We start from the raw sequence: 26,320 nt of genomic DNA, 5'->3' as shown, positions 1-26,320 counted from the left end.
CCACTCGCCAAGTATGGGGTTTAAGCCTGGACTAAGGTATTTATACCCAAATGGGACCAGACTGCGGGAAAGGGGCTGGTACCTGAACAGCCCTGCTTGTCAGTCTAAATTAAATTTAATAGTAAAGCTAAGTAGGTTGCTAAAGTCTATGAGAAACATTCCCCTTGTAGCACATACGCAAAGATCTGGGTATCAAATTAGAAATTCATGCGTCTCTTTGTTCAGCTCATATAAAGATCTCCCCTACCCAATGGACACCCCAGCATCTCAGAACATTTAAACCTGCCTTGGCCCAGCTGAACTGGTTTAAACCTGAGCCTTGTGCTCCCTCTGCTCTGCAAACAGCCAGGACAGCCCCCAAAATGAAACACCCCCCCAAAAACTAAACACCCCGAGCGGTAAAGCTGGATTGAAGAATAGCCAGGGGATTAGCAAGAGCCTTAATAAGGAATGAAGTGGAATCCCAACTGTCTGTTGCACTTGGTTATTGTGTGTCAATAATAAATCAGTGAATCGCTTTGATTTAAACACCATTCCCTGAGACCAATTCCTGCACAAGAAGGAAGAAGGTGAGGCTGACAAGTAAATGGCAGAGATGCCAGGCTGGGAAACCATCTGGGCTTCTTTCTGGGGGCTGAATTCCAACAAAAACCTTGAATTTGTGTGTTGGAAAAGAGCGGCGTGTCCATGATTAAATCAATGGCAGCTCCAGCAGTGCCAGGGGCTGATGGATGGTACACAGAGCAAAAGGCCATTTCACTCGAGAAATTACTTTAATATACAATCAAATTCCATTGCGCTATAAATAAAACACTGTAAAAATACACAAGGGAAAATAGCTTTTTATAATTAGCAACCTCCAATTCTTTTTCCTGAACATCTCCAGATAAATAGCGAGTAAAGTACCAAAAAGTACTATTAGAAACACGGTGATCATATAAACGTTCCTGGAGCTGTTTGGTTGTAAGAGAGGTCGTGAGCTTCATTTTTAGGGGAAATTCTTAAACTCGGCCTGTTGCTTGAAGAAAAGCTGAGCAAGGATGTGATCTGCGGTTCGGCGGAAATAGTCGTTCATGCGAAGGGTTTCCAGCTAGGAAGAAAAAGATGGTGTTTTAAAGAGAAAAATCACCGCATTTCTAGCAATTTCTACAAGATTATGGACGGCTGGATAATTTACTCCCCTTGCTCATAGGGATTCTCACCTGGTTTCCCGTGCTGTAGGCTAAAATCAATAATAAATCCTCATCGCACACGCTCTTGATGTAATGTTGGGTTCCGACAGGGAAAAATATGACGTCTCCGATGCCGATGTTGAAGCTGGCGGTGACTCCGGAGAGAATAACTCCGACCTATTGCAATGAAAGGATCAATATTCAACTATTTGCAGTGTGCTGATAGTGGATAAATACATAGCGATGGTTGCAGATAGTGGAGAATCAGCATTTGCACTGAGACCCCAATCCCACATTAACTCACATTGTGAGGTCTCATCATTCCACCTCAATTATCTTTGCACTGAGTGCAAAACATCAAATCCTGTTCTCTAAATCTTAATCCTTCCTATATTTTCTCTACCTGTTCCTCAGAGGCGCTAAATCAAGTGTTGCTGTTTTCTTTGGGATTTTGCTGAAGCAACTTGAAAATGTAACCGAGATCAACACTTTATTTGTATCCTCACTTTCCTTCTACAAAGCTCTGTAATACTACTAATTGGAGTATTATTAATTGAGGTTGGGAAGCATTAGGTCTGTAATTGTTTTACGATCACCTCCCTCACCCATGTCACCAATTACCTGCGCGCAGCCGCTAATGACATAACCCATCTCGTTAGCGTTGAAGTGGAAATGCGGCTGCCCCAGCCCGTTGCTGAAGATGCGCAGAGTTGCCAACGTCAGGGTGTTTTCGTGCTGAAAAGCGGAGCAAAAACGCTCAGAGAATCGTCTACATTTGTTACAGACGACACAAATCGCACCGTGGGCCTTGTGTTTAAATAGCTGCGGTACCCGATTGGAAGCACGTACCTTGTTGAGCGACTCGCTGAAGATTCTTTCCCTTTCGTTAAGTCCGGTGCCGTTAATGCGGTAACGAGCCCACTGGAAGATTCCTCCTGGGAAGGGATATTCTGCTGACCCTAAAACAAAGACATCAGCATTTCCAACCAGGTTTAACGCCGCTTGCATTGGCCGACTTCAAATCATTACCACGTACTAAAGGGCTCAAATCTTACAAGCCCAAAATGAATCCCATTTAGCTGACCTATTTTTCTGTAGTCAACCAACCATAATGCAAAACCCCAAGTCCATTTTTTCCATCCCAAATCACAATCAGTAGCAACACACTTGAAGTATATTAATTCATGTTATATTAAGTGTATTAATTCATGTTAAGCTGATTGTGTGTCACAGTATTTTGTGCAGCAGAACATTTTGGTCCACGTTTATTCCTCATGAGCTCAATGAGCTCTGTGTGGAGCTCCACATCCATATTTGCTTTCTATAGCTTTTTGAATTGACTGTGCTACTTGAAATGAAGTTTTGCCATCTGTTTCAAAGGTGCTCACTGATAATCACTAGATCCAGGTTGGACAGAGCGCTGTTTAATATCATCGTCGATAAACCAACCAGTGAATATGGCTCAATGCTGTTTAGGAAGTTGTAGTTGTAAAAGAAAAGTGAGGACATAATGAGGGGTTTATTCATTGAAGTTTCACATGGAAACACAAGATATTCTAATAAACTCAGCACTAATCACTCTCCAGCTAAATTGCTGCAGAGCTTCCTGGCCTGTTGGATTTTAATTTCTGACAAGTTTAGATTTAGGTTATTGCTTAGGAGCCATTAGATGTATTACCAAGATATTTTCTCATCTTATCTCCTTAAATTCCTATCATTTCTCTCTCTATTTTTTTAACTCCTGTTTGAATGAATCGATAACACTCCTCTCCCACTCTAGAAACACCGAGAGCTCTCGCACACAATTCTATATGCATCTATACCTTTGAGATCGTAGAAGTATTGCCACACAAGGTTGTCGGGGGACTGCACGTAGGTGGCATTTTGTACCAGCTCGTTTAGGTTTGCTGGGAGGTTGACCGCTTGATCTTCTGCTTGTTTCTTGAAGGTTCTGATGAAGTTGACTCCACCTTGTGGCTGCAGGACACAAAACGCACGTTAATTCAACAGATGCACACAGCAAACTCTGTCATTCAAATTTGGCTTCATCAAACATCCCAGCAATTCTGCCTTGTGGACGAATCTCTTTCATTCCCTTACCCCATTAATATTTTGCTCCTCTGCTCTGCCCTTCCTTCTCAGCACAGAAATTTAGAGTAGAAAGGAAACTCCATCATGTCCCATCCAATTTTCTTTGGGGCGGGATGGTCTATCACAACTTTGTGCTTTGAACACGCAAATCCCTCAGTCTCAACAGAAACTGTGGGCATATTCTTGCTCATGGGACACACTAATTACTCGGTTCAAATACGATCCATTTTAACAAGGAAATAAACTTAGTCTCCGATAAGATCTCCTCATACCACAGAATTCAAAGGGCTATTGGGAAATTAGCTTTGGGCTTCACTTATTTTCCCTTCTACCCTTGGAAATATGGAGGATCCACCATGAATTTCAAATAAATATGGAGAGTACAAGGGAAAATATGTTTATTGGAGAGAGCATCATAATTTATTTCTCCTTGTGTATTAAGGAACACACAGGGTGGCCCAGTGTCACGCAAAGGACACGTGTACATGGGAACAGCTGAGACAGGGAGGATCCTCCCTACGCCATACAGAGTCGTGTTAATGTATAGAATTCTAGCTCTATCCAATCATACAGACCCGAAGTGCTCGAGCTGCGATATCCTCTGGGGTGGAGAAAAAGGCATCGTCTACATCTAAGGTCTGAAGTTCTTCATGTGTTGTGAAAAACAGCAAGAACAAGCAGTCGTCCGGCCCCACGTTCTTGATCCAGTGCACGGTGTTTCTGGGGAAGAAAATGACCTGGCCGGCCGTGACGTTGTACGTGGTGACCACGCTGTCGTCTGGGCCGATCACTCCCACCCAGGCGGTGCCCTGCAACAGAACCAGAACTTAACGATGCTAATCAACCTTCTCTCATTTAATCAATATTGCAAATGGGTAATTTGAATAAGCTGAAGGTTCTTAGGAGAGAATAGATCTGGACATGCTCTCTCTGTGACTTGAAATCCAGAATTGACAATGTTTCAGAGGGTTTGAGGAACATGTGGCAAACACACATGGCTTGGACTTGAACCATTTTGTACTCAAGAGGCTGTGAGCAGCTATAAGGGAATCATCTTTGACCAAAATCGAAATATGAATAATTATTCTTAGTAGTAAGCTAATGATTGAGATATTTGGAAGCACCTATGCTTCCAAAGATCATTTTGTTGTCAAATTTCTTTAGAACCTTCAGAGTCCTTTATCTGTGTGATTCTATGACAGCTCTATAATAGTAATTCCTTAAATCACTGTAAGCACTTAAATTTCTGTCACTTCCAGGTGTCCAAAATCTCCTCTGACCTCAGGTTTTATATTTCATTGGAATCTACAGGTGTTTGTTCCTCTTGCAAATAACACTGAACAGCCTATTTCAAGCATCTCCAGTTGAAAATGTTATTTCAAGCAAGAAAACTAATCAATCAGTCAATAGTTCTGCTTTTATTACCTGTTAACATTTGTATTTAATGTATATGTCATCTTTTTTATGTATGGACATTTTCTATATATACATGATGCTCTAAAGGGCAAAACCAATTAATAAAGCTGAGCTAATGAGATAATACCTGAAGCAGATAGCCGTGCTCGTTGGCATTAAAATGCCAGTGGGGAGCCCGAAGCCCTTTGCTCTTGATCCGTAAGGTTCCAAAAGTCATTTTGGAGCGATGGTTATTGATGCTTTTGCCAAATGTCATTTCTTCATCACTTAGATATTCATTTACGTCATTCCTGAATCTTGCCCACTGAATTTCACCACCCGGGTAGGTATATACCTGGAGAGTTACGGAGAATTGGATTAATTGTGGATCACTGGAACAACCTATTCCTTTTCTCAGCGAGGATTCCCTCTCTATGTATTTTAGTTGCTTCTCACAATCATTTCTATACTTTCTCATGTCGTGCTGTAACAATATTTTTAATACAAGAGATAAACAGCGATATCAGGAACACAATTATCTGCTCCTCTTGTCCATCATTATGGACTTTGATTTGGGAAGTCAGTTCTGTATATCCTTAAACTCTGAGATTCAAAACATCAGCAAATCTGCTGCTGACACCAAGTCGGGAGGGAGTGTGGAGCTGCTGGAAGGCAGGAGGGCTCTGCAGAGGGATCTGGAGAGACTGGAACAATGGGCCCATTGCAATGGGCTGAAGTTCACCAAGGCCAAGTGGCGGGTGCTGCCCTTTGGCCACAACAACCCCCTGCAGCGCTCCAGGCTGGGCACAGAGTGGCTGGAGAGCAGCCAGGCAGAAAGGGACCTGGGGGGACTCATGGACAGGAAGCTCAACAGGAGCCACCAGTGTGCCCAGGTGGCCAAGAAGGCCAATGGCATCCTGTCCTGGATCCAAACCAGCGTGGGCAGCAGGACAAGGGCAGTGATCCTTCCCCTGTGCTCTGCATTGGGGAGGCCACCCCTGGAGTATTGTGTTCAGTGCTGGGCCCCTCAGCTCAGGAAAGAGATTGAAGTGCTGGAGCGGGGCCAGAGAAGAGCAACAAGACTGGGGAAGGGACTGGAACACAAGCCCTATGGGGAGAGGCTGAGGGAGCTGGGCTTGTTTAGTCTGGAGAAGAGGAGGCTTAGAGCTGAGCTCAGCACTCTCTAGAACTACCTGAAGGGCAGTTCTAGCCAGGTGGGGCTTGGGCTCTTCTCCCAGGCAGTCAGCAATAGGACAAGGGGGCATGGGCTTCAACTCTGCCAGGGGAAATTTAGGCTGGAGATTAGAAAGCAATTCTGTGCAGAGAGAGTGGTCAGGCATTGGAATGGCTGCCCAGGGAGGTGCTGGACTCACCGGTCCTGGAGGTTTTTAAACTGAGATTGGCCATGGCACTTAGTGCCGTGATCTAGTCAATGGACTGGAGTTGGACCAAAGCTTGGACAAGATCTTGGAGTTCATTTTTTCTTGCAACATAAGAATCTGTTTGAATCCTGTCCTAAGAATGAAAAGGTCTGTGTGCTACTCTCCAGTTTTGTTTCTCAGCATTTCACACTCCGATTTGAGAAGCACACAGAAAAGAGATGCCTTCACCTTTGATTTCCCCAGGTGATTCAGGAACTGGAATTTGACATCCACGCTTTTCTCCTCCGGGTTTGGGGAAGATGCTCCCTCGTCTCCGCCATCGGTGTCTCTCACAAAAGGAGGGTTATTCACATAAACCAAGGACAGGATCAGCACCCCGATCGCCGTGGTGATCACACAGGCCAACAGGCAAACCAGAAAGACTTTCATTAGGGACCAGCCGCCCTTTCTTTCCTGAAATTAATTAAAAACAAAGAGCTTTATTAGATCTAACACACACCTCAGATATTTTTCATTGCTGTTTCTAGGCTGTAGGACAAAACACTGAAGACCTGTAGCATCAATTCATGGCAAACCTTTGTCTATGGTCATTTTAAAACTCCTCGGTGATTCTGGGTGCACAGCTTGATCTCCTTTTAAAAGCCCAATTTTTCAGATGGTGAATGGCTGAAAACAAGCGGCGTATGTTGAGTTCTTAAGCTGGACAAGCAGAAATGATAAAGTTGGAGACTACTTGCTGATTTTAACATGAATATATTTGCCAAAAGCTCTTTACAAGCCCATTTCCCTCGCCAGTGGAAAAGTGCTGAAATATCACCCTGTTCTATTTGGTAATAATCTTTTCTTCGGTTTAAATGGCTCCCTTTTAAAAGCTCAGTGAAATATCCCAACAGCAGCACCCAGTCTCAGAGAACGAGGTGTTCTAGTTAAACACATTCAAAATCCTCATCTTCCATTTTCACAGCGGCAACACCAACCCACTAATTAGTTTTCCAGTAGAAAGGATGCTGCACATATTCCATAACCATAAGCTATACAGCGAGTTACGTCATGAGGAAATCGCTGCCCTCGGTGTATTTATAGCCAAGAAGCAGCACTGATGGCAAACAAATGTAACGGGCGACGAGCGATACGCCGACTCTTACCACGTGAAGTCAATTCAAGTCCCAAGAAGTAAAAACTTGACTGGGAAAATTCAAATTACTTTTCTCAAGGGCAAAATAAAGGTGAAACTAATGTGTAACTCTGTAGAGATACTAAATGTTACCATGAGATGAGCTTTTAAGTAGCTCTTTCTGCTAAAATCAATGGGGAATCCCTCCAAAGATAATTACTTAGTCCAGTAGCTATGGGATAAAGATTTTAGTTATTAAGTGGGGCCAGGGAATTAATGTCTCACAGTTTAAATCTGAGCTGGTGAACATGGAGCTTTGCATTTTAGGACCTTTGCAATTATAGCTCTTCAGAGATTTTCTCCAAGACTTTCTTAATAACACGGGATTAGGTCATATTATAATATGGCTCTGTAATGATGCAAAAGGAAATGAGTGGTACCTCTTTCTGTGGCCACTGTTTTCCCTGGGAAGCGCTTCGCAGGTTCTCTCCGTGCATTTCAAATGCCTGGTTATCCATTTAGTGAAGCTGAAATAGATTAGGCCCTAGAAAACAAACAAAAGAATGTTAATTCTGCCAGGTGCTCAGCTCTGGCAGAGTCCAGGGAAGTGACTCGTGCTCTTCTGCACAGTAACACCAATATTTAGTGAAGTACCCTTGCGCAGAAATGTGATGCAATACAGGAAAAACTCTTCTTGACTAAACTACAACAGCAAAGTCTGACAATTCCCACATCATTCACGTACCACATGAACCCCAAGACACAGCGTGACAATGAGACAGAGCCCAAAGCACCAAATGCTTCGGAGAAAAAAGCAGATCTAGCTCCTTCACTGATGCTAAGGGCTCAAGATAGTTAAATGACAGCTTTGCCTGGTTGTGTAATCCTCCTACAACGGTTGAGCTTCTAGAACTTCTTTGGCAACCCTTTTTCCTGCTTACATGTCACTGTTAAAAAGGTTTTAACAAGCCTCAATCTCTCTTGCTGCGACAGAACTGTTCAGTTTCACCCTCCCGCAATGGACCTAAAGACACAGGAAAGGCCCAACGAGGTGAGAGCTGTTTGTAATTCTTTTCCCTCCTTATTTCCTTGATGTATTCTATATTTTATTACGTACTTCTAGGAAACTGAGGTTAAGCTTATCACCTCAATTCTCTGGTATCATTTAACTGACTTGTGGTTCAAAGTTCCTTGGCTGGTCCCATTTCTAGACTCTTTTGGGACTTCACCGAGTTCTAAACATCACTGATAACTGGAAAACACCTTCGGCCGCTTCTCTAAAAACTTCATGTTCCTGTGATAGGTGCTGAACACAGGTAGTTGTGCAAGAGCTGCGAGTCACGTTCTCCCCGTCGTAATCTGTGTTTTATCTACCACTGCCGTTGATGTTCTAAGTAAACGTTACAACCCTCACTGACATCATTTATTACTCTCTGCAGGGAACTCATGGACCACAATCTTCCTTGGTCCTCCCTTGTATTAGTAATTAATTTGTTGTTTACTAGCAGAAGCAATAAGGAACTTTTGGGTTAGTTTGATATCTTCGACAGTTCATCCTCCTTGTGTCTCATTTTTGTGCTTTGGACGTAATTCCTCATAGTTGCTTTTTGCTATTCTTCCTCTTTTTCATCCTAAAACTCTTTAAAACCTTGTAAGAAAATTCCTCTATTAACCTTCACCTTCTGTATCAAAACCTGACATTACCCTAGGGCTAAATACACCCTGTATTTCATTCATTGCCCCCAACAAATATTTGGTTAACTAGTTTCTCCTCAAGGTTAATTATTGTCAGTTGTTAACAAAAATGCTCTTTCCATCTTATCCTTCTTGGTTTGGTGAACTTAATGGTAGGTCCTCAAAGAGCACTCAGGCTTTTTACTCCTTTTATCATCATAACAATAGTTTTAATTAATAGATTATGTCCATTTTCTACACTTCAATACGAAGGTAAATATTCAGAGAAACACATCATCCTTCCCCTTTTCTTTGCGTGTCACCTCCCTTGTTTTCCTTTCTATATTAATTCATTAACAAATTAAATATGCCACCAAGTCAACTTTTATATTGACTAAATCACACCTTTGTCTAGAATCTTGTAGGTTCTTCCATTGAGTTTCCACCCAGCCTGTGCTATTTCACAACTTTATATATGTATGTGTGTGTATATATATATATATATATATATATATATATATATGTGAAAATCCACAAGCATCTCTTGGAAAACAAACACAACTGCGCTCGCAGTGTCCGAGTTACACAGGAAAATAATTAATAGGTTGATAACGAGGGACTATGGGGTTTGCAGTTGTTCAGATCCTGCTTTGCAGACTAAATCAGGTATCGCAAACCCCACCGGTGAATATTTCCCCCCCACGCCGAGTCGCAGTCTTACCACAGGTAGGATCTTCACCAGACTCAAGAGAACTCTCGCTCCAAAGCCTCCACTTCCCCTCGCTCCGTTTTACTGATATATATATACATCGTAATTCAGGAAGTGCCCTCGGAAAAGATTTCCTGCATATGCAAATACATAAGATCATAAATACTTGTGTACATCCTTAGCAAACACTTCTTGTACAATAAGTTGCTGAGAAATGGTGACTCCTATTTTTATTGTAGTGTTTCCCCCAATTCCTGGTCTCTTGTCTTGCCACCTGGCTTTTTGCTTTTCACTATGACTGTAGGTCAATAAAATCCCTTTTCTCTGCTGTAGCCTCGAGCACAAGAACATCACTGATATCTTGGTTATGCCAGTTACTTTTGTTTAGTACTTGATTTACACCTTCTGTTATTTTATCTTGTGGGGTACAGCACCTCACACAGGGGACCTTATCCACGATCTGGCCAATATACAGCTATTAAATATGAATATTCAATCATTTCAACAATACTTTTAGTTGTTACCGTGGTCTGTGTGCCATACCCCCCCCAAATGTTGTGTTGAAATCCTCCAAAGTTTATTAAACTGATAAGAGAAATAACCAGAGGATAATAAACATTTCCAAGGATGAGAAATCTCACTAATATGGATTAGTATGAGATTCACCATGGGGGAATTAATGAAAATGACATTTTAACTAGCAAACAAACTCTGCCCTAACAGCAAGAGAAGCTCTAAGGGAACAGGGGGTGCTTTACATTGGTCCCATGCACCCCTGCAATGCTTTCGAAAAGCTTCTCCAAGCAAGTTTTCTAAAGGAATAACTCCATTTTCTCTCCTCTGCTTTCAGGTCAAGCTCCCAGCATTTGAGAAACACCAATAAAATCTGTCTGAAATGCATTATTACGTATTACTTATGACCCACCTATGTTCTCATGATGCTAGACAGCCATAAAATGAAGTCATTTCTTATTATTTGTCTGTTTACTAATCCTTAACAGGAAGATGGGAGAAATATGTCATTAATCTTCCTTCTACTGGTTTTTTCTGCTTTCTGTTTCGTTTTCCAGCATCATTACATGCTCAGATACCTCCTTTCTTATGTGTATCTATAAATATCCACATTAAAAGGAAGCAGTTCACTAAAAAAGGCACGTTGTGGTGTTTACTGACAGCACAAACCACCAGGCCGCATTCTCCAAGCCTCAGAAGAGGTACAGAAAGCTGCTTGCAGAACATTCCACCAACAGACTTCAATGCACAACTCCAATTCCTACTCACAGCTTTTCCCTTTGTCTCTCGATTCACCGTTGCTAAACGGGGTAAATCGCACTCCTCTCTCTCCTGTGCAAGTTCTGGTGCTTATCGGTGGCTTTCACGAGCTAATTCTATTCAATTATGCTAAAAACAGCATTTAAATCTATTACTTTTCCACTTATTTAGGCCCACTGAAGGATTTTATACGCTCTAAAGCCAAGAACAAAGGAAAACGGGAGATTAGGACTTCCTAATGATAGTGAGAACTGTTCTGTTTCTCTCCCAGCCAGGATGGCTCTAAACCAGGCCTGGTCTCCCCAAAGAGCCCAGCTTTACTAGGATGGGAAAGGGGAACAACGCAAAAAGACTTCAGACCCTTTTTGATGCGATAGATTTGCTAAGTTGGTGGTTGGAGAACACGGAGCATAAAATTACATTAACTGAAGTCCTGTTAGAAAACACTGAAAATATTATGTAATTATATTGCTAAACTTTACCGCTTAACTTGACGCATGATACTGATCTCCCCCTGTTTCTAACAGGCCGTGTAATGAAGTGGTGACTAGAACTGGCCAAACAGTTTTGGTTTTGAAAATTGGTAGGAGGGTCCAAGAGAGCTGGGTAATATTGCAACATCATTTCCTCCAAGCTCAAGACATGCCTAGGAGGAAGAAATCAAGTAAAGGAGATGAGTAAGGAGCTCCTGTCAAAACTCAGGTGGAAAATGGGTGTTTATGTAATCCCAGACCCTAGAGACAGTTGGTCAAAAGGAAGACTTGCCCTTGGTTGAGGAAGAGCAGGTTAGAGATCACTTACACCAACTAGACATCCACGAATCCATGGGATGCACCGAGGAGTGCCAAGAGTTGGCAGATGTCATTGCAGAGCCGCTCTCCGTCATCTTTTAAGTGGCTTGGAGAACAGGAGAGGTGCCTGAAGACCAGAGGAAAGCCAATGTCAGCCCAGTCTTCAAAAAGGGTAAGAAGGACAACCCGGGAAATTACAGGCCAGTCTCACTTCCAGCCCTGGAAAGGTGACGGAACAGCTCGTTCTGGACGTCATCGCCAGGCACAGGAGGTTCCATCTGAATATGAGGAGCAACTTCTTTCCTTTGAGGTGCCAGAGCCTGGACCAGGTTGTCCAAAGCAGGTGTGGAGTCTCCTTCTCTGGAGACATTCAAACCCACCTGTGCGACCTGCTCTGGTGACCCTGCGTTAGACTGGTGGTCTCCAGAGGTCCCTTCAACCCCAACCAGGCTGCGATTCCATGGAAACATTCACATTCTTTTAATTATGTACTCATTAAAAAGCAGTATCTCTCCTCACATATTGTTATATCCTACTGGAAGCACTAATAATCAGCTAAGCTTTGAAGTAATTAATATTAAGAACACATGCACAGAAATACTGAATACAACATTCTTGGGAACATGCACCGGTTCAGCTTTCAAAAGATTTTTGACCAGTGGTCAGGCTGACAAATTATTTAAATTACAGAATATTATTCTTAGATATCAGCTTCAGGGATTATTCTTTCATTTCTTGCTTATCTTCATGATCACTGGTCTGCTCTTGTTGGTTGCTGGTATCTTCAAGACTTTGGAGACGTGACAAATGGTGTAAAGCCCTATATCGGGAAAAATGAGAACTTTAACCACAGTGTATATATTAGTTTATATTTAACACAAAATCTTGATTGCCTTACAAACAGCTTAACATTATATACAGTTCACATCTAAGTCTAACTGTTCCACTTATTCTGTTTTTGATATTCTAAAATGCACTAAGGCTTTTTCTAATTGATAAAACACTCCTTGAAACTTCAACTTGTCAAATATAGGTGCTTACACACACAGTTCTTATTAAATTATTATGGAATAGGTACGTTAAAAATTGCAAAATATTATCATAATACAGCATATCAATGTTCACTAGCAATTACTTCCCCATAGGGGAAATAGGGGACAAAATATTTTCACATCTATTGATATGGATGGAAGACAAAAGTTCATTTCCAGAGCACATCACTGCAACCATTCAGATATTTCTTTGCTCTATGAATTGTCATGTTGCAATTAGTCACTACTGGCTTATTCTTAACGAAGTTTTTACATCATATGAGAACTCTAATTTCAAAAAGTGCAGAAAAAGGATGATAAAACGGTGAGAAGTCAGAAAAATCAATGGTCACTTACTTTTGAATAGAATTAGTAAGAGGGGTTATCTCACTGTCACACAGTTTGAATTCAGACTCTGCTTGTCCAGAAAGCTTAAAACAACAAAAAACAAGCAAAAAAAAGGTTAACTGAAGGAAGAAAAAGCAACTGAATGTGCCAATACACAGAGTTTTTATAGCACATCGCATCGGAAAGTATCGCCAACAACTTTATAGCATCATAAAGTAATGTGGGTTGGGAGGGAGCTCTGGTTTGGGTTCCTGCTCGAACCAGAAGCTTTGAGGTTACGGTAAGTTGCTCAGGGCTTTATCCACTCAAATCTTGAAAACCTCCCAGGATGGAGACTGCAAAACTTCTCCTCTGGCTCAACTTGAGGCCGTTTCCTCTTGTCTTGTCACTTCTTATTGGGAGAAGAGACCAACCCCAACTCACTCCAACCTCCTTTTAGGTGGTTGGAGAGCAAGGTTTCCCCTCACCATTCTTTTCTCCTCATAGGCTTGTACCTCCCAAGACCTCTCGAGCATTTTCAAGAGAGCTGTAAAAAAAGCCTACAAAATCATTTTGAAATAAAAGTGCTGCAAAATACCAACTCACTGATGCCAAAGGTGGCAAGGAGAGAGGATTTGAGAAGGCCTAGCTTGTAAAAAGTTAGGTATGTGCCCCTGAAAGCCTAGAATTAATGGGGATATCAGAAACAAGCTTTTTTCTCCAGAACACAGCTATTGCTAGAGCAGCAGAGGCTGAGCTTTGGGGAGCATTGCCTGAAATGTCGCCATCTCCTGGTTTACAAATGGCTTTTTGCAGCATCGCCGGGTCCACTGTGGAGTTACACGCAGGAGACAGCGCAGCGTAAGGTAGCGCAGAGCCTCCCGTTGCACCAACAGCAGCAAGACACGGGGTTTAGGGCACAAAAACCTTGAGCGCATGCTCCTGATGCCAACCGGATTGAATCTGCTGGCAGTGCTCTTTCTACGACTGGAAATCAAGTCGATTAAAGGGACTATGGGTTTTTCTCAGGAATGGACACAGCATGTGGATATCGGCACGATACAACGTAAGGAAACGACTACTCACTCTTTCCAACTCTTCCTTTTGCTCGGCAGTTTCATTCTGGCTGAAGCTTCCCTGAATTGCTTGAAGTTTAAACAACATCAGCTTCAAAGCTTCAAGGGGTCTGTGATGCTGATTGCCACAAGAAACAGCTTCCTAAACCAAAACCCAAAGCAGCTCTTGAGAATGCACATAAAAAACCCAAAGAACCCCAAAACAAACCAGCCACCAACTTTTAGAGTTTCCCTGAAACAAATTAAGGGATAATTTCTATGAGTATTTCCCTCTACGTGTTCTTTAAAGGTCTATTTATAAATTGCACATGTACGATGCCACAGTGGTTTATCCTTATTTATGCCACTCTATGGTCAGTGAAATCGCTGTAAATATATAACATTGTTAGGAGAATGTGAAACACCACAGGAAGGCCTCAGCCTTCCACGTGTTTCCACATTCCAAATAAGCTTCCTTAATGATAAACACAGATTGATTCGTGTCATTAGTATCTATATGATATCTGCTCATTCTAGAATCAAAAAAGCAAATTAAAGCAGGATGACAAGGATTTGTGGATAATCTAGAAATACTTACGTCTAGAAATGTCTGATGATCTAACAGAACCAAGAGAATGGGAAATACGAAGGATGAAATAGAGTAAAGCAACATGCAGACAATACATCGGCCAGGCTATGAAATTAATGATTATTACACCAACAAGAAAGGTTCTTTCTTCACTTGAGGCAAGAAATTACTTAAAGAAGACATGGAGTGTAAAAGTCCAGCTATTACTAAGCAAAGCGTTTTAATAGTTAGATGCTTTCTTAACCATAATTGTGACCAAGGATTAGATTATATAGGATTTATTAACTGCATTGATTCATCGTGCTTAAATATGACTAAACCACTGCAGTTGGACTTAATACATTCTAGAAGGATGAGAACAAGTTTACAAGTATCCCCACTTCTAATCTATATTTGGGGCAGTCCCAGAAAGAAATACTTCATTTTCCTGACCTTATTTTTGTCATTTAAGCAGTCTTCCAGGAATTTGTGGATGATCTCTGCCTTGGGGAGGGGTGGAGCGTTCTCCATGTCCTCACAGCACACAGGCACCGGTGCCTTGCTAAACCAACATCCAACAGAGAATAATAGGCTTATAAACTAAAGGGATTGGTTTAAGATATAGTATTTTTTTTAAATGGGCTTCCCACTGTTAATTTTTTTTATAAACTATTAAATCTGCCAATCGAGGTTCCATTAAATATTTTTTCTTTTGAAATACATCTTTGTATATCAAAGAGATATGAGGCAACTCTTTGCAAGTTGATAAAGAAGGGAAAGCAGCGCATCAATATCCTGACCTTGAAATCAATACCCTTACCTCGAACTGTAAATCCTTTACACACATGCCACATCCCCATTACTCACAATCTCTATAGAAAGCAATTAAATACATTCCGCATTTCCACGTTTACTTACGAAGCAGCCGGAGCGTTTTCCCATGATCTTTCTGCTCCCAGTATTTCTGTGGTAGAAGGACTCCCGGCATTTTCTGGAGTATCGGACAGCTGGTCTTCTGAAAAACAAGGACAACGTGTCCGACCCTCTTCAGGGGCTTTATTTCCACATTACTTAGCACTGGAAATATGTGATGGAGAGTATAGCACCAATACAACTCCTTTGGTTACCGTGGTGTGGGCATACGGCATGGAAATCATCAGTAAAAACTGGAGGCTGCAACATTCCAGCCAGGAGAGCATTTCAAATAGTTAAAAGTGTGTTTTCCCAACTTATAGAACATATTCAAGATTATTTTGTGTTTTTACCTTGCTTCCATGCTGCAGAAAATCTAAGTAATTCACAATATGATATGAAATATTATTTATTAATGCTATAAGTTCTTTGGTTAGTTTTCTTATTTTGCAGAGGTTTTTCTAATAGCTGCTTGTACAGACACCTGGGAAAGAAATCATGCAAACATATACATGCAAACCATTATATATATATAAAAAATACAATCATGCACAGGACTCTCACAAAAATAGGTTGAGACAAGGGCTCAAAATGACACATTCTCATAAATTTTTTTATACCTCGTCTGTTCACTATTGGTAACATTTTCTGTGTGGAAAAAAAGAGATACAACCCTATATTTAAAGTTTGTCATGCATACACACTAAAAAGGTATTTGCAGACATTTGTATATCTGACATTTTGTCACTTTGAATGCACAACATAAACAGCATCTTAATTTAGCTTATAAAAGGAGATATCAATATTTATGCTTTGCATAACAAAGGAAAGAATCTTTTTCTTTTGAGCTGGGTAAACTTAGAAGTGAAGGTAATTAACACTTGGAAAGGTTAATCTCTCATATCAAAGCGAATCTCGCTGCTGTTTCAGAGCCCAGAGATGGTGCTTCACCACAGGGGGACGGCCCTGCTTCCCAAGAGCAATTCCCAAGGAAAGCTCTGGATAACCAACATATACGGGTTACAAATACCTCCTGCTGACTCCGTAAAGCACAGAAAAAGCTGCAGGATAAAGAGTATTTCTTACCAAGTTGACGGGTTCATTTACACTATGTGCGGGAATCTCCCTCCCCCAAGGTTACACTTCATGTAATTTAATTTAATGCTTGAAATGCTATTCAAATATTAATGGATTTACTGTCATTATCTTGCAGTGAGGTACTAAATATGCCACCATTGCTGTAAAATGAATGCTTAAATATTGATTTATATACAAAAACGTGTAGTATAAAAGCTGTTTAACTTGGTCAACTACTAGTAAGTGCTTTGAGTCACTTGTCAATGATGGATGTGAATAAATCTTCTGTACAGTGTGGCTGGACTAACATGTCTAGAGAATGTTGGTTTAAAAAAGGTACGTGATTTTATACACCTACCCTCAATTTTCTTTCTACATTTTACAAAGTATAGTTACCTCTGAATGGCTTTTTGATGTGTCTTGAAAACAAGTTATTAAATGGGAAGCACTTACCTGGATCAGAGTTGCAACTTCCTTCTACTTTATTATCACCTCTTAGATCCCGGCAATCATTCTGTTCAAAACAATTAGAACTGTCTTGATCTCCAGAGTGTGTTTTTCGCAGGATCTCCAATGTCTGTGAAGAGAAAGCTTTGCTTTGTACGTTAACATTTTGCCCATCGCTTTTAGTTGAATCAGGAAAGAGGTTGTAACTCTTCAGCCAGGCTGGGTAGTGAAAATCAGGGATGCTGCTTATCCCTGACACACTCAGGGCAGATTTCTGGCTGGTGAGCCACCGCGGGTAATTCCTCATTGAAAAAGAATTATCTTCCAAAGACAAGGGTCTGGAACTTCCTTTAGAGGCGCCAGCATCGTACCCATCAGGTTTAGACACTCGGTCTTTCTTTTTGCTCAAGTCTTTGTGCGGATTCTGGCGAGCAACAGCTTTCCCGTCCTCCTGGAGACCAAAATTGGCATCGAGCGATGAGGTTTGGCAAGGGCAGCAAGACGCGTTAAGCGACCGGCTGTTCTGGGCACTGCGTGGATGCCTTGATTTCAAAAGGTCAAAAGGCAGCGATCCGTCTGCAGGAAATGCCAACAGATCATCTGTTGCGAGGCTGGTGGAGTCTGGGTCATGTTCTGTCTGCCTTCCAGAGGGGGAAGCACAAGAATCCAAACCCACCAGCTGACTGAAATCCCCCAGTGCTGAAAACCAAACATTTACATGAATTATGCACGAATCCATCTTGATAAACACCTTACTAAGTCAAAAGCTCTTTCCTCATACACAACATCCACAGCTTTGAGTATTTTCTTTAGTGTTTTACGAGAACCAGGACTTCAACACTACGGCCCATTTTTAGCTGCATATTCAGAATTGTGTAGTTTGCAAGTGTGGCCTTAAGTATTTCAGTCCTAGTAGCGATACTTCCTCCACACAGGAACCTTCAGGACCTTCCCCATATAGAAATGGAACATTTCTATGAAAAATTATGGCTAAAAGCAACAGCTTGCAAGGCAGGGAGACAGATAATGGGCCTATAGACCCATTTTTTGACCCTACAGAAATTTATACAGCATAGAAGATTAAACTTGGCAGTTTCTCAGAAGAGAATTACCACCATTAGAACCTTTTTTTTTTTTTAATTAACTGAAACTATGATTAATGAAATTTCCCTCAGTATCTGGAAGTAATTTCTTCTCACTTTCACTGTAATATCAGTGAGTGAAATTGGTATTTTAGACTATTATAATATACAGAACATATATACAGACTCACTAATACATGAATGGAGCTAATGAGACTTCTGCAAAGAACAGCAACAGAAATATTTCAGAATAAAACACAAGATTACATCTTTCACAGAACAAAGTCTGCCAGGACTTTGCTATTTCAGACGTAATGGACAATTAATTTGCAATATAAATGAGCTCAAGCACAGTTATCTATTCTAGGCCATCTCATAAAAGTTCATCTAATCAATTAAATCAGCAAGCAACTTATCAAAAGGTGTATTTACAGGTGACATACCACGTTTTGCTTTGGCGCGACGCTTGGAAAACTTGGTCTGTTTGGGAGTGCTGTGACACAGGCAGATTTTTCCAGTGCTTATGCCTGGAGATGTGAGACTTAAATCAAAATCTTCAATATAAGCCTCCAAAGCCTCAGATGCAGAGCTATAGAACTTGTCCTTGTAATGAATCCAACCGTTTGAGCTGGGATTAGCGCTGTCAATACTAAAGCTTCTTAAAAGAGAAGATACTGTTGAATCAGGAGAGCAGATGCTTTCTTCTCCTGAACTCATGGCTTTTATCCAGGTTTCTGGCAGAGCCTTCGCTCACCTTTTAAATCAATCTAAATGGGAAAAGAAACAAAACTGCAAGTGATGCTTTGCACTGATATTTCTCAAACTATAACATACCCAGGATTTTTTACTTTTGTTGTAAAGTGTTAGCACTTTCCTGAAAATACTATTTAGCTGTTCAATTTGCTGCTTTTCTAAGAAGTTTATTATATATATGCACCAAACTGATGTTTGTCACCAAACACACAATTCAGCAAAGGTATCATAACTTTTGATTTCAGAAGGAGCACAAAAGAGTCGTATCCAGGGACAAAAACAGAACTAAAAGTTGCTTGAGTAGCATTAAAAATTAACAACTCAAGGTAACAAGAGCAGGAAGCCATTGCCCTCACACAGGTTTTTATGGGTAATAACCACAATGGGTACACAAAGTAAAGAATTTTACAAGCACTTTGAATTGTCTTATCTATGTAATGTAGCTGAACTAATCCGAGCTGCCTTTGTAGCCCCACAAACTGTAAATTGAGGAGCTGGAAGCGCAGCTTTGTTCTAAATGCTGTTATAGGATGGTCAAGGTCACGGACAGAAACTTAACGGTTTGTTTCAGCCCTTTGGGTAAAAGGCCATTTGAAGAACCTGTTAAGGAAACAGGTGCTGTAGAAGGAACAAAGAGTAATAACTCTGTTATATCCAAAGATATAAAAATACAAATATAACCACGCAACAGCAGCATAAGGATTGATATGTAAAAGGTTCAGTAGGGCACAGCTCTCCCAAGGCCGAAGCGGTTTTACCCATAAAGCCGAGGAGGAGCCGAGGAGGAGCCGAGGAGGAGCCGAGGAGGAGGCACCGGCCTCCGGGACCCCCAGGAGAGACAGGGCAGGCCCCTCCACCCCCTTTCCCTCACAAGAAGCACCCAAAGCAGCATAACGCCTCCACACCCCCAGGAGGGTGCGCTACCCGCCCGCCCATGGAGCCCCGCGCGTCCCCGCTCCGCAGCGGCAGCTCCTTCGCCTTTGCCGCCCGCCGCTTTTGAAAGGACCACGCCCCTTCAGCAAAATGGCGGCGCGCAGGCGCAGGCGCAAAGGGGCGCGGAGCATTGTGGGAGTTGTAGTCGGAGTCGGTCAACGGGGCGCGGCGCCAGCGGGGACTACCGCTCCCAGCATGCCCCGCGGGGACTACAACTCCCGGCATGCCCTGCGGCGGGAGGGCGGGAAGGCGGGTCTGGGCTGTCAGCTCCGTGTCGCGCCGCTGAGGTGAGTCCCGGTTGTCGCGGCCGGTTTCTCTTGCCATCCCCCGGAGACGATGCCCCAGGCGGGGGATTGGAGCGGGGCTGCTGGGTGGGAGTCTCCCCTGTCAGGCCTTGGGCTCCGCGGCGTGTTGAGCGCTCCGTGTCAGCCCAGAGGCGGCGGAGCTGAGGGGCCCTCACACCGAGCGCCTGCCGGAATCCCCCTGAGGGGGCTCCGGAAAGGTCTGTGCAACCCGTTACACGGGACAGGCCCGTAAAGGTTTAGCTCTGAAGCTGATTTTGTGTGAGAGGCCGGTCCTGAATTGTTCAGCGGTGTTGTGAGTGACTCCAGTGACTTCTGAACTGACTCCAGTGACTTCTGAACTGACTTCAGTCAGTTATGGCAGAATCAGAATCTCGGGTGATAAACTGAGGGGAGGTTTGAATGCAGAGTAACGATGGATTTAATATGAAGTGAACGGCGTGTTCACTAAAAGCCGTAATCAATTCTCAAGATCCACACTAATGGCTACTTCTCAGTAGCCAAGACTAGAAGTCAATTTTAGAACTTTGTTTAAACAAAGACTCTTTTTCTGAAATTGATTATGATGAATAAAAAGTCATTTGATAGTAATACTCGGTTAACATAAACTAAAGCCCATGGAAAGGAAACAGGAATGAGCGCCGTGGTTTTTTGCTCTTTAAGGAATGCTTTTATCTATGCCAGCAAACCGCTTTTAAATCTTTACAGATAAATGGACTATAAGAAAATCGCAGATGAAGTTTCAGAAAAACTTTTATCATACAGTCAAGATACTTCAGGATGGAGGGTGATAAAAGTCTCAGTAAGAAAATATTAGTTAATATTGTTTATGAAGTTATTTGTGCTAAAACCATTTTGTTGCAAAAAGTGTTTAAAACTGTTTTCCTTTAACAATTAGTTCATAACTCATTATCAACTGCTAAGTTTTTATTTTTCCTTTTTCTACTTTGAGAAAAATGTTACGGTTTCTTCCAAGCCTTCAAAAGAGTATGCGGGAAATATGTAAGTACTTACATTTTGTTTGAAATGGTAATGATTAACAACATCTTATTCTGAACAGTGACACCCAAAGTTGAAATGGAGACGTTAACGCCCTCAGGAACGTTTTGATTATAGTTTTGTTAGACTTAGAGAGGATTTTGTGCTGTAGTTACACTGGGTCAGTGCAGGGCTGGAATACAAGAGATGGATTTCCTGAGCAATTTTCAAATTTCTGTGAATATTAAATACTATATAACACTTACTAATATGGAAGTATAAGGAGATACGGAGTCACACTTTTGACCTGAAGTCAGTGACTCTTCCTGGTGGAATATTCTGTTGGAGCTGTTATATTTTATCAGCGGGGCTTTGCTTTTCACCCCTCCTGCTTTAGGACAAGAGGAAACGGCCTCAAGCTGCACCAGGGGAGGTTTAGATTGGATATTAGGGAAAAATTCTTCCCGGAAAGGGCTGTTGGGCATTGGAACAGGCTGCCCAGGGCAGTGGTGGAGTCACCATTCCTGGAGGGGTTAAAAAGGCGTTTAGATAAGGTTCTCAGGGACATGGTTTAGTGCTAGAGTTAGATTATGGTTGGATTTGATAATCCTGAGCGTCTTTTCCAACTGAAATTATTCTATTCTATGATTCTATGAAGTTTTTGCTTGAGAAATGACTGACACTCACATGTAGATGTGTTACAGATGAATTTCTCTACAGTATGATAATGGAAAGTAGCTGTGCTATTTCATTAGAATATGTTAAAAGTACTATTAACTTAATAAGAATTTGCTTATGTTGTATGTGGCCTAATTATTGTATTTCAGGTTGTATTTCAATACAGGTGTATGTGAAGGTGTGAGGGTCGGGTGGCTTAGAATTCAGGAGAACGTGCCTGACTATTTTGGGGGAAGGAAAAAAGATGTTCTATAGTCTCAGTTGGGCACAAAACCATTTTCATTTGTACCCAGATCCGCATATAGCAAGTCCTCTGCAGTCAGGAAAAGCATCATTGTGCTTTCTGCCATTTGGCTTAGGGAGCCAAAATCTTGCATTCATTTATTTTTGTATAAATCTTTGTCAGGTTAACAAGTGGTACTGATCTGTAGTGTGTCTTTTGTGAAGGAATACTAGCTGTTTCTAGGAGCAAAAGTGTAGCTCTTTTCACTTTCAGTTGGACATTATTTATTAACCTCATATCGCAAACGCCAGTTTATTTTTTAAATTGCAGGAGTATTAGGAGTTTGCTTTACTTGCTAAAAGAAATCAGTGGGGGATCTGGTAGTGAAAAGCAATAGGGATCCTTGCTTCAGTCAGGTGAAATATTTTCAGCAGAGTTCAGGGAAGCATGAAGGTGATTGTTCAAGCCTGAGTGGGATTTCATTTGGAATTATGTCACCTAAACTCAAGAAAGACATTTCAAATTGTCTTTCTGACTTACGTTTGTGCATCCTCAGGGGCTGTAAATCTGATTTCACGTTTCTTGAACAGTCTCCTTTGAGCTCATCTCGTCACGCAGTGTCCGTCACCTTTGTGTTTAATTCGTGCTCACCGTAGTGATTCACGGTTTCTCCAGGAACTCCATGTGAGAACTCTCAGTTGTGATGAGCAGTTCCCAGCATTGCAGGAGTTTCCTATTTCCTTCTTCCCCCTGTGAACTTTCCCTTGAACTCCTCAAAAGATTATGAACAAAAGTTGGAGAAAGGCCAGAATGCACTAGTTCATAAATAGCGAGAAGACTGGCAATCAGTGGCAAAATGGGTTGCGAGCGTCTATAGAGGAAAAATTAATAGGTTAATTGCATATATTTAAATTAGCAGGTTCCTCTCTACTAGCTCGCAAATAAAATGTGTGGTGTCAAGAATGTAATGGTCTCAAAAATCAGTTGCAGAATAATAATTGTTATTACTACTTGAATTTTAATCAATCCATCAAGTGCAATCATGTACTTTACCTCATTATAGCTTGGCATCCTCAACTTCTTCTTGTATAACCTATTTTTCCAGTTCATAAATGTGAATTCAGTCTCTGTTTTTTACACAATCTAGATACCGCGGAGAAGGGATAATTAAGGAAGTCCCCAGTAAAATCATTCCTTTTATGTATCTTCCTGAATATCGAAGCAAATGGGACAAAGCATTAAAATCATACAAGCTGTTAGAAAGCATTGACCAGGTAATACGATAATTTGATACAAAGGTTTTATTTTAACACTTTCGGTGTGAATTATGCTGGCTAAAAAGATTTCTACTGGGACAAAGAAAGCTCTCAATACTAAATACGTTCTGGGTCAGTAAAAACTTGTAAACTTGAGAGGGATGGCCCTGGGTATGGAGAGAGCTCTCAGAACCTATTACACATGTGTAAATGGCTCAAGTGTATAAAAAAAATCCCTAAACCAGAAAAAAAATAAAGAATCCTTCCCTTTTTGTCTTCTCTGACCCTCTCTCTCACTTTCCTCTGCCTGGAGCTGGTCAGATGTTACGATGTTGTGGGACATCCACCCATATATCTGATTTTTTGAGTTAGATTCCACATCTTTGTCCCAGAATGCGATGTGGAATCCAGCAGGTGTATTTTAATGCAAATAGGCCGCCTGCTTCCACTAAATGAGCACATTTGAAGAAACTATACTCCTGCCTCCAATGTCGGCCATGAGGAATGGCAGTGAATCCCTGCCCTGTGTTACGGCTCTCATGTTAACTCCTACTAACAAATAATAACCCGTTTTTGTCACATACTCACTATTAACATGTAGCGCTGCTTTGCCAATTAAAGAAAACTTTGCTTCTTACGTACTAACTCCAAAACCTCCTTTTACTTACTCGTAGGACACTGGTCTATACCACAGCGTAACCCACAGTTACGGTATGGGGCTGATTTCATCCCGGGATTTTGTTGACCTGCTGCATGTTAAACCATACCCTGGTGATATCCTTACAACTAACTGTAAGTTGCATGTAACTACTGCATGGTTTTGTATTTTTGGCAGCATTCTGGAAACCCCAAAGCGACCGGCTGTAAATTCTGCAGCCTTTTCCCAGGAGCGAGTACCTTGCTTTGTGTGTGCTCTTAAAAGTCCCCTCCTGTTTATCCCCAAAACCAAGTTGGGGGGGTTTATTAAACACTGAAACTATCAACACTTATCTTCAAAGGAAATACTGTGTTCTCTATTTATTCTCCTATTCAGCCTTTCTTTGAAAAATTGCAAAAATGTAGTGGTAGTACGAGGAAGCTGGACTTTATTATTTCACTCTATAAATTCAGCATTTAATACCAGTTTTCTGTATTTACATGGCTTCCCGACGAAATGTGACTTCCCTAATAAGCCATTCTCCTCGTGAACTGCTAATTTGCCCCAGATTTGATTCTCTTTGAGCTCGGCTCTGTAAACTTAGAGGAAATGTACAATGATTACTATTACAGCTATGTGGCCAACCAGGAAACATCTCACTGCTACTTCATTTCTGTGCTAATATTTTTCTTCTTGTGGATCTTATGGCAGAAAACAACATTTTTCATCTTTGAACTTTACTGACCTGGCAGGTTTTTTTTCCAGCCATCATCTTACAATATTTTATGATCCAAAAATAATGGGTAACTAAACAAAATAACCCCTCCCAGCTGCTCCTATGTGCAGCAGTTTCCTCATCTCTGCAATTGCCTGTACTAATTAATGAGACCTGCTGACACACTGACTGCTTGGGCCACCTCACCACTTAGGTATGTGTAATCACATCTCAAGGATCATATTTTGGCCCAAACACCTATAGAAAGTTGTTACATGTATTGAATTACTTGCACAAATATTGAATGTCCTTTAGGTGTTTTATGTACAGAATGGAATTGCTGAACTTAACCAGGGACCGTATTGCGAGATCTCGTACTATCCTATAGTAGGTTGGTTTTAAAGGGGAATTTTGAGTCAGACAATTGACAGATATAAACATAATTAAGTTGGTTTTGCTCTTTGTGTGGCGATTTCCAGCTGTCAGCGTGGAATATTCCGCCTGCCCCCCAACTCCCTCCTGTGTCCGGGGCTACAACAATCCCTGCGGATACGTCTGCTCACCTTTGCCTGAGTGAGTATTGAAAGCCCCCGACATTAGCACCTTTGGTTCATTATCTTCTCTAGAAAAAGCTGAACATTTTCCGAACCGCGTGGCTTTTAAATTTATTTTATTTAGACAGTTTTCTTCTGGAGTTTTGCGCCGGTCAGTTTTGTGATTTGGTCTCTCTTTTGAAACAACTGATGCTTTTATACATCCTCCACTTTTTTCTATTAATAATTTCCATAGGCATGGACTAGAAACATCTGTACATCTCCCTAAGTTTCACAGCACAGGCAACAAATATTAACTACTGGATTTTGCTCCTTTTATCCCAGGAATCCAGAGCACTCCAAGCTGGTTGTATTTATTCAGCCGGAACTGGGAGGAATGCTGCCCTGTTCGCTAGTGGAATCAGTGTTACCGACCACGCTCGTAAACCTCATCACCGATACCAGAGCTGGACTGAAAGCCTTGAAAGATCAGAACTAAATGTAAGTGGGAAATCACAAGCACAAGTCACCTGCGTCTTTGACTTGGATTCATTTTTAAAGTAGATGATGACGTTTTATTTTGTGTGATATGTGGAAATGTCTAAAGCTCAACTGTTAAAATGGTTCTTGGGAATGACGTGAAAATTTGCGCTGAAGTGCCACCAAAGTACAGGCCAGTGCTTTCAATGGAATCAGGTGATGGTTTGTAATATTTTTGCACTTTATATTAAAAGAATATATATATTCACGTGAGAATCTGGTGATATAGCAATGTTAAAATACAGTAGTCAATATTTTGCCATAGCTTTAAACGTACTTTGCTAAATTCTTACCTCAATTATGCACTCGACTGAAAGAAGCAAACATCTCATGTACTAGAGGCTTTAAACACGTTTATTAACTACAAGTGTGCAACTCTAATTAGCGACTGTTTCACTGTTTTGGAATTATTTGAAGAAAACCCTGATGAATTTGTATATAGCATCTCATTAAAAGCTGCTCTTTGTACACAGAGTTGTTATTTTCTGAATCCTGAGCACCAAACCTGAACAATTTCTATAAGGTGACTGATTTCCAGGCCCAAGCTGGTGATGTGATTCATTTGGAAGTCATGTTTTGGTATTTCTGGTACCTCTAGTTATGAGTTAACCACAGGAAATAGTGAGATTGATGTGAACAGCAGATCCCGTTGCTGTTCCAGAACCATTGGTGC

At 41.4% G+C, this 26,320-nt stretch overlaps 3 protein-coding genes across 5 annotated transcripts; 1 reads left to right on the top strand and 2 right to left on the bottom strand.

The window, feature by feature from the left end:
• Nucleotides 1-754: 754 nt before the first annotated feature.
• Nucleotides 755-12,308, bottom strand: DYNAP (dynactin associated protein). 3 transcript variants are annotated; one of them, XM_082075366.1, is made up of 12 exons: nt 11,812-12,308; nt 11,611-11,727; nt 9,550-9,671; nt 7,595-7,681; nt 6,269-6,493; nt 4,807-5,013; nt 3,839-4,072; nt 2,996-3,149; nt 2,022-2,131; nt 1,794-1,907; nt 1,203-1,349; nt 755-1,090 (listed from the first exon to the last, which is right to left on the bottom strand). In XM_082075366.1, exons 4-12 carry the CDS (start codon nt 7,670-7,672, stop codon nt 989-991), a joined length of 1,371 nt encoding a protein of 456 aa, XP_081931492.1. In that variant the 5' UTR covers nt 7,673-7,681; nt 9,550-9,671; nt 11,611-11,727; nt 11,812-12,308; the 3' UTR covers nt 755-988. The 3 variants fall into 3 exon arrangements, with proteins under 3 accessions (XP_081931492.1, XP_081931493.1, XP_081931494.1); XM_082075367.1 differs by lacking the exon at nt 11,812-12,308 and having other exon boundaries at nt 11,611-11,792; XM_082075368.1 differs by lacking the exons at nt 9,550-9,671; nt 11,611-11,727; nt 11,812-12,308 and adding an exon at nt 8,329-8,466.
• A 181-nt stretch (nt 12,309-12,489) lies between these two features.
• Nucleotides 12,490-19,739, bottom strand: LOC309451576 (lung adenoma susceptibility protein 2). Its single transcript, XM_082075369.1, has 6 exons — nt 18,543-19,739; nt 17,024-17,716; nt 15,500-15,596; nt 15,035-15,143; nt 14,045-14,176; nt 12,490-12,919 (listed from the first exon to the last, which is right to left on the bottom strand). Exons 1-6 carry the CDS (start codon nt 18,814-18,816, stop codon nt 12,902-12,904), a joined length of 1,323 nt encoding a protein of 440 aa, XP_081931495.1. The 5' UTR covers nt 18,817-19,739; the 3' UTR covers nt 12,490-12,901.
• A 270-nt stretch (nt 19,740-20,009) lies between these two features.
• On the top strand, nt 20,010-26,117 carry STARD6 (StAR related lipid transfer domain containing 6). The gene is made up of 7 exons (XM_082074621.1): nt 20,010-20,072; nt 20,796-20,889; nt 21,040-21,089; nt 23,114-23,240; nt 23,897-24,014; nt 25,054-25,147; nt 25,453-26,117. The coding sequence occupies exons 2-7, from the start codon at nt 20,800-20,802 to the stop codon at nt 25,604-25,606; spliced, it is 633 nt and encodes a 210-aa protein (XP_081930747.1). The 5' UTR covers nt 20,010-20,072; nt 20,796-20,799; the 3' UTR covers nt 25,607-26,117.
• Nucleotides 26,118-26,320: the final 203 nt, after the last annotated feature.

This window comes from Streptopelia decaocto (assembly GCF_964273445.1).
Source record: "Streptopelia decaocto genome assembly, chromosome: Z".
Classification (NCBI taxonomy): domain Eukaryota; kingdom Metazoa; phylum Chordata; class Aves; order Columbiformes; family Columbidae; genus Streptopelia; species Streptopelia decaocto.
Note: the sequence above shows the minus strand (reverse complement) of the source record. Positions and strands in the feature narration are given on the sequence as shown.

Coding starts and splice junctions, on each gene's coding strand:
- STARD6 (XM_082074621.1), top strand. CDS start 20,800: ATGGACTATAAGAAAATCGCAGATGAAGTTTCAGAAAAACTTTTATCA. Junction 24,015..25,053: donor TGATATCCTTACAACTAACT/GTAAGTTGCATG, acceptor GGCGATTTCCAG/CTGTCAGCGTGGAATATTCC. Junction 25,148..25,452: donor GTCTGCTCACCTTTGCCTGA/GTGAGTATTGAA, acceptor CTTTTATCCCAG/GAATCCAGAGCACTCCAAGC.
- DYNAP (XM_082075366.1), bottom strand. CDS start 7,672: ATGGATAACCAGGCATTTGAAATGCACGGAGAGAACCTGCGAAGCGCT. Junction 4,073..4,806: donor AGCACGGCTATCTGCTTCAG/GTATTATCTCAT, acceptor GTTCTGTTGCAG/GGCACCGCCTGGGTGGGAGT. Junction 2,132..2,995: donor ATACTTCTACGATCTCAAAG/GTATAGATGCAT, acceptor TCTTTGTTTTAG/GGTCAGCAGAATATCCCTTC.
- LOC309451576 (XM_082075369.1), bottom strand. CDS start 18,816: ATGAGTTCAGGAGAAGAAAGCATCTGCTCTCCTGATTCAACAGTATCT. Junction 15,597..17,023: donor AAGTTGCAACTCTGATCCAG/GTAAGTGCTTCC, acceptor CTTGTTTTTCAG/AAGACCAGCTGTCCGATACT. Junction 14,177..15,034: donor GCTTAAATGACAAAAATAAG/GTCAGGAAAATG, acceptor GTTTTGGTTTAG/GAAGCTGTTTCTTGTGGCAA.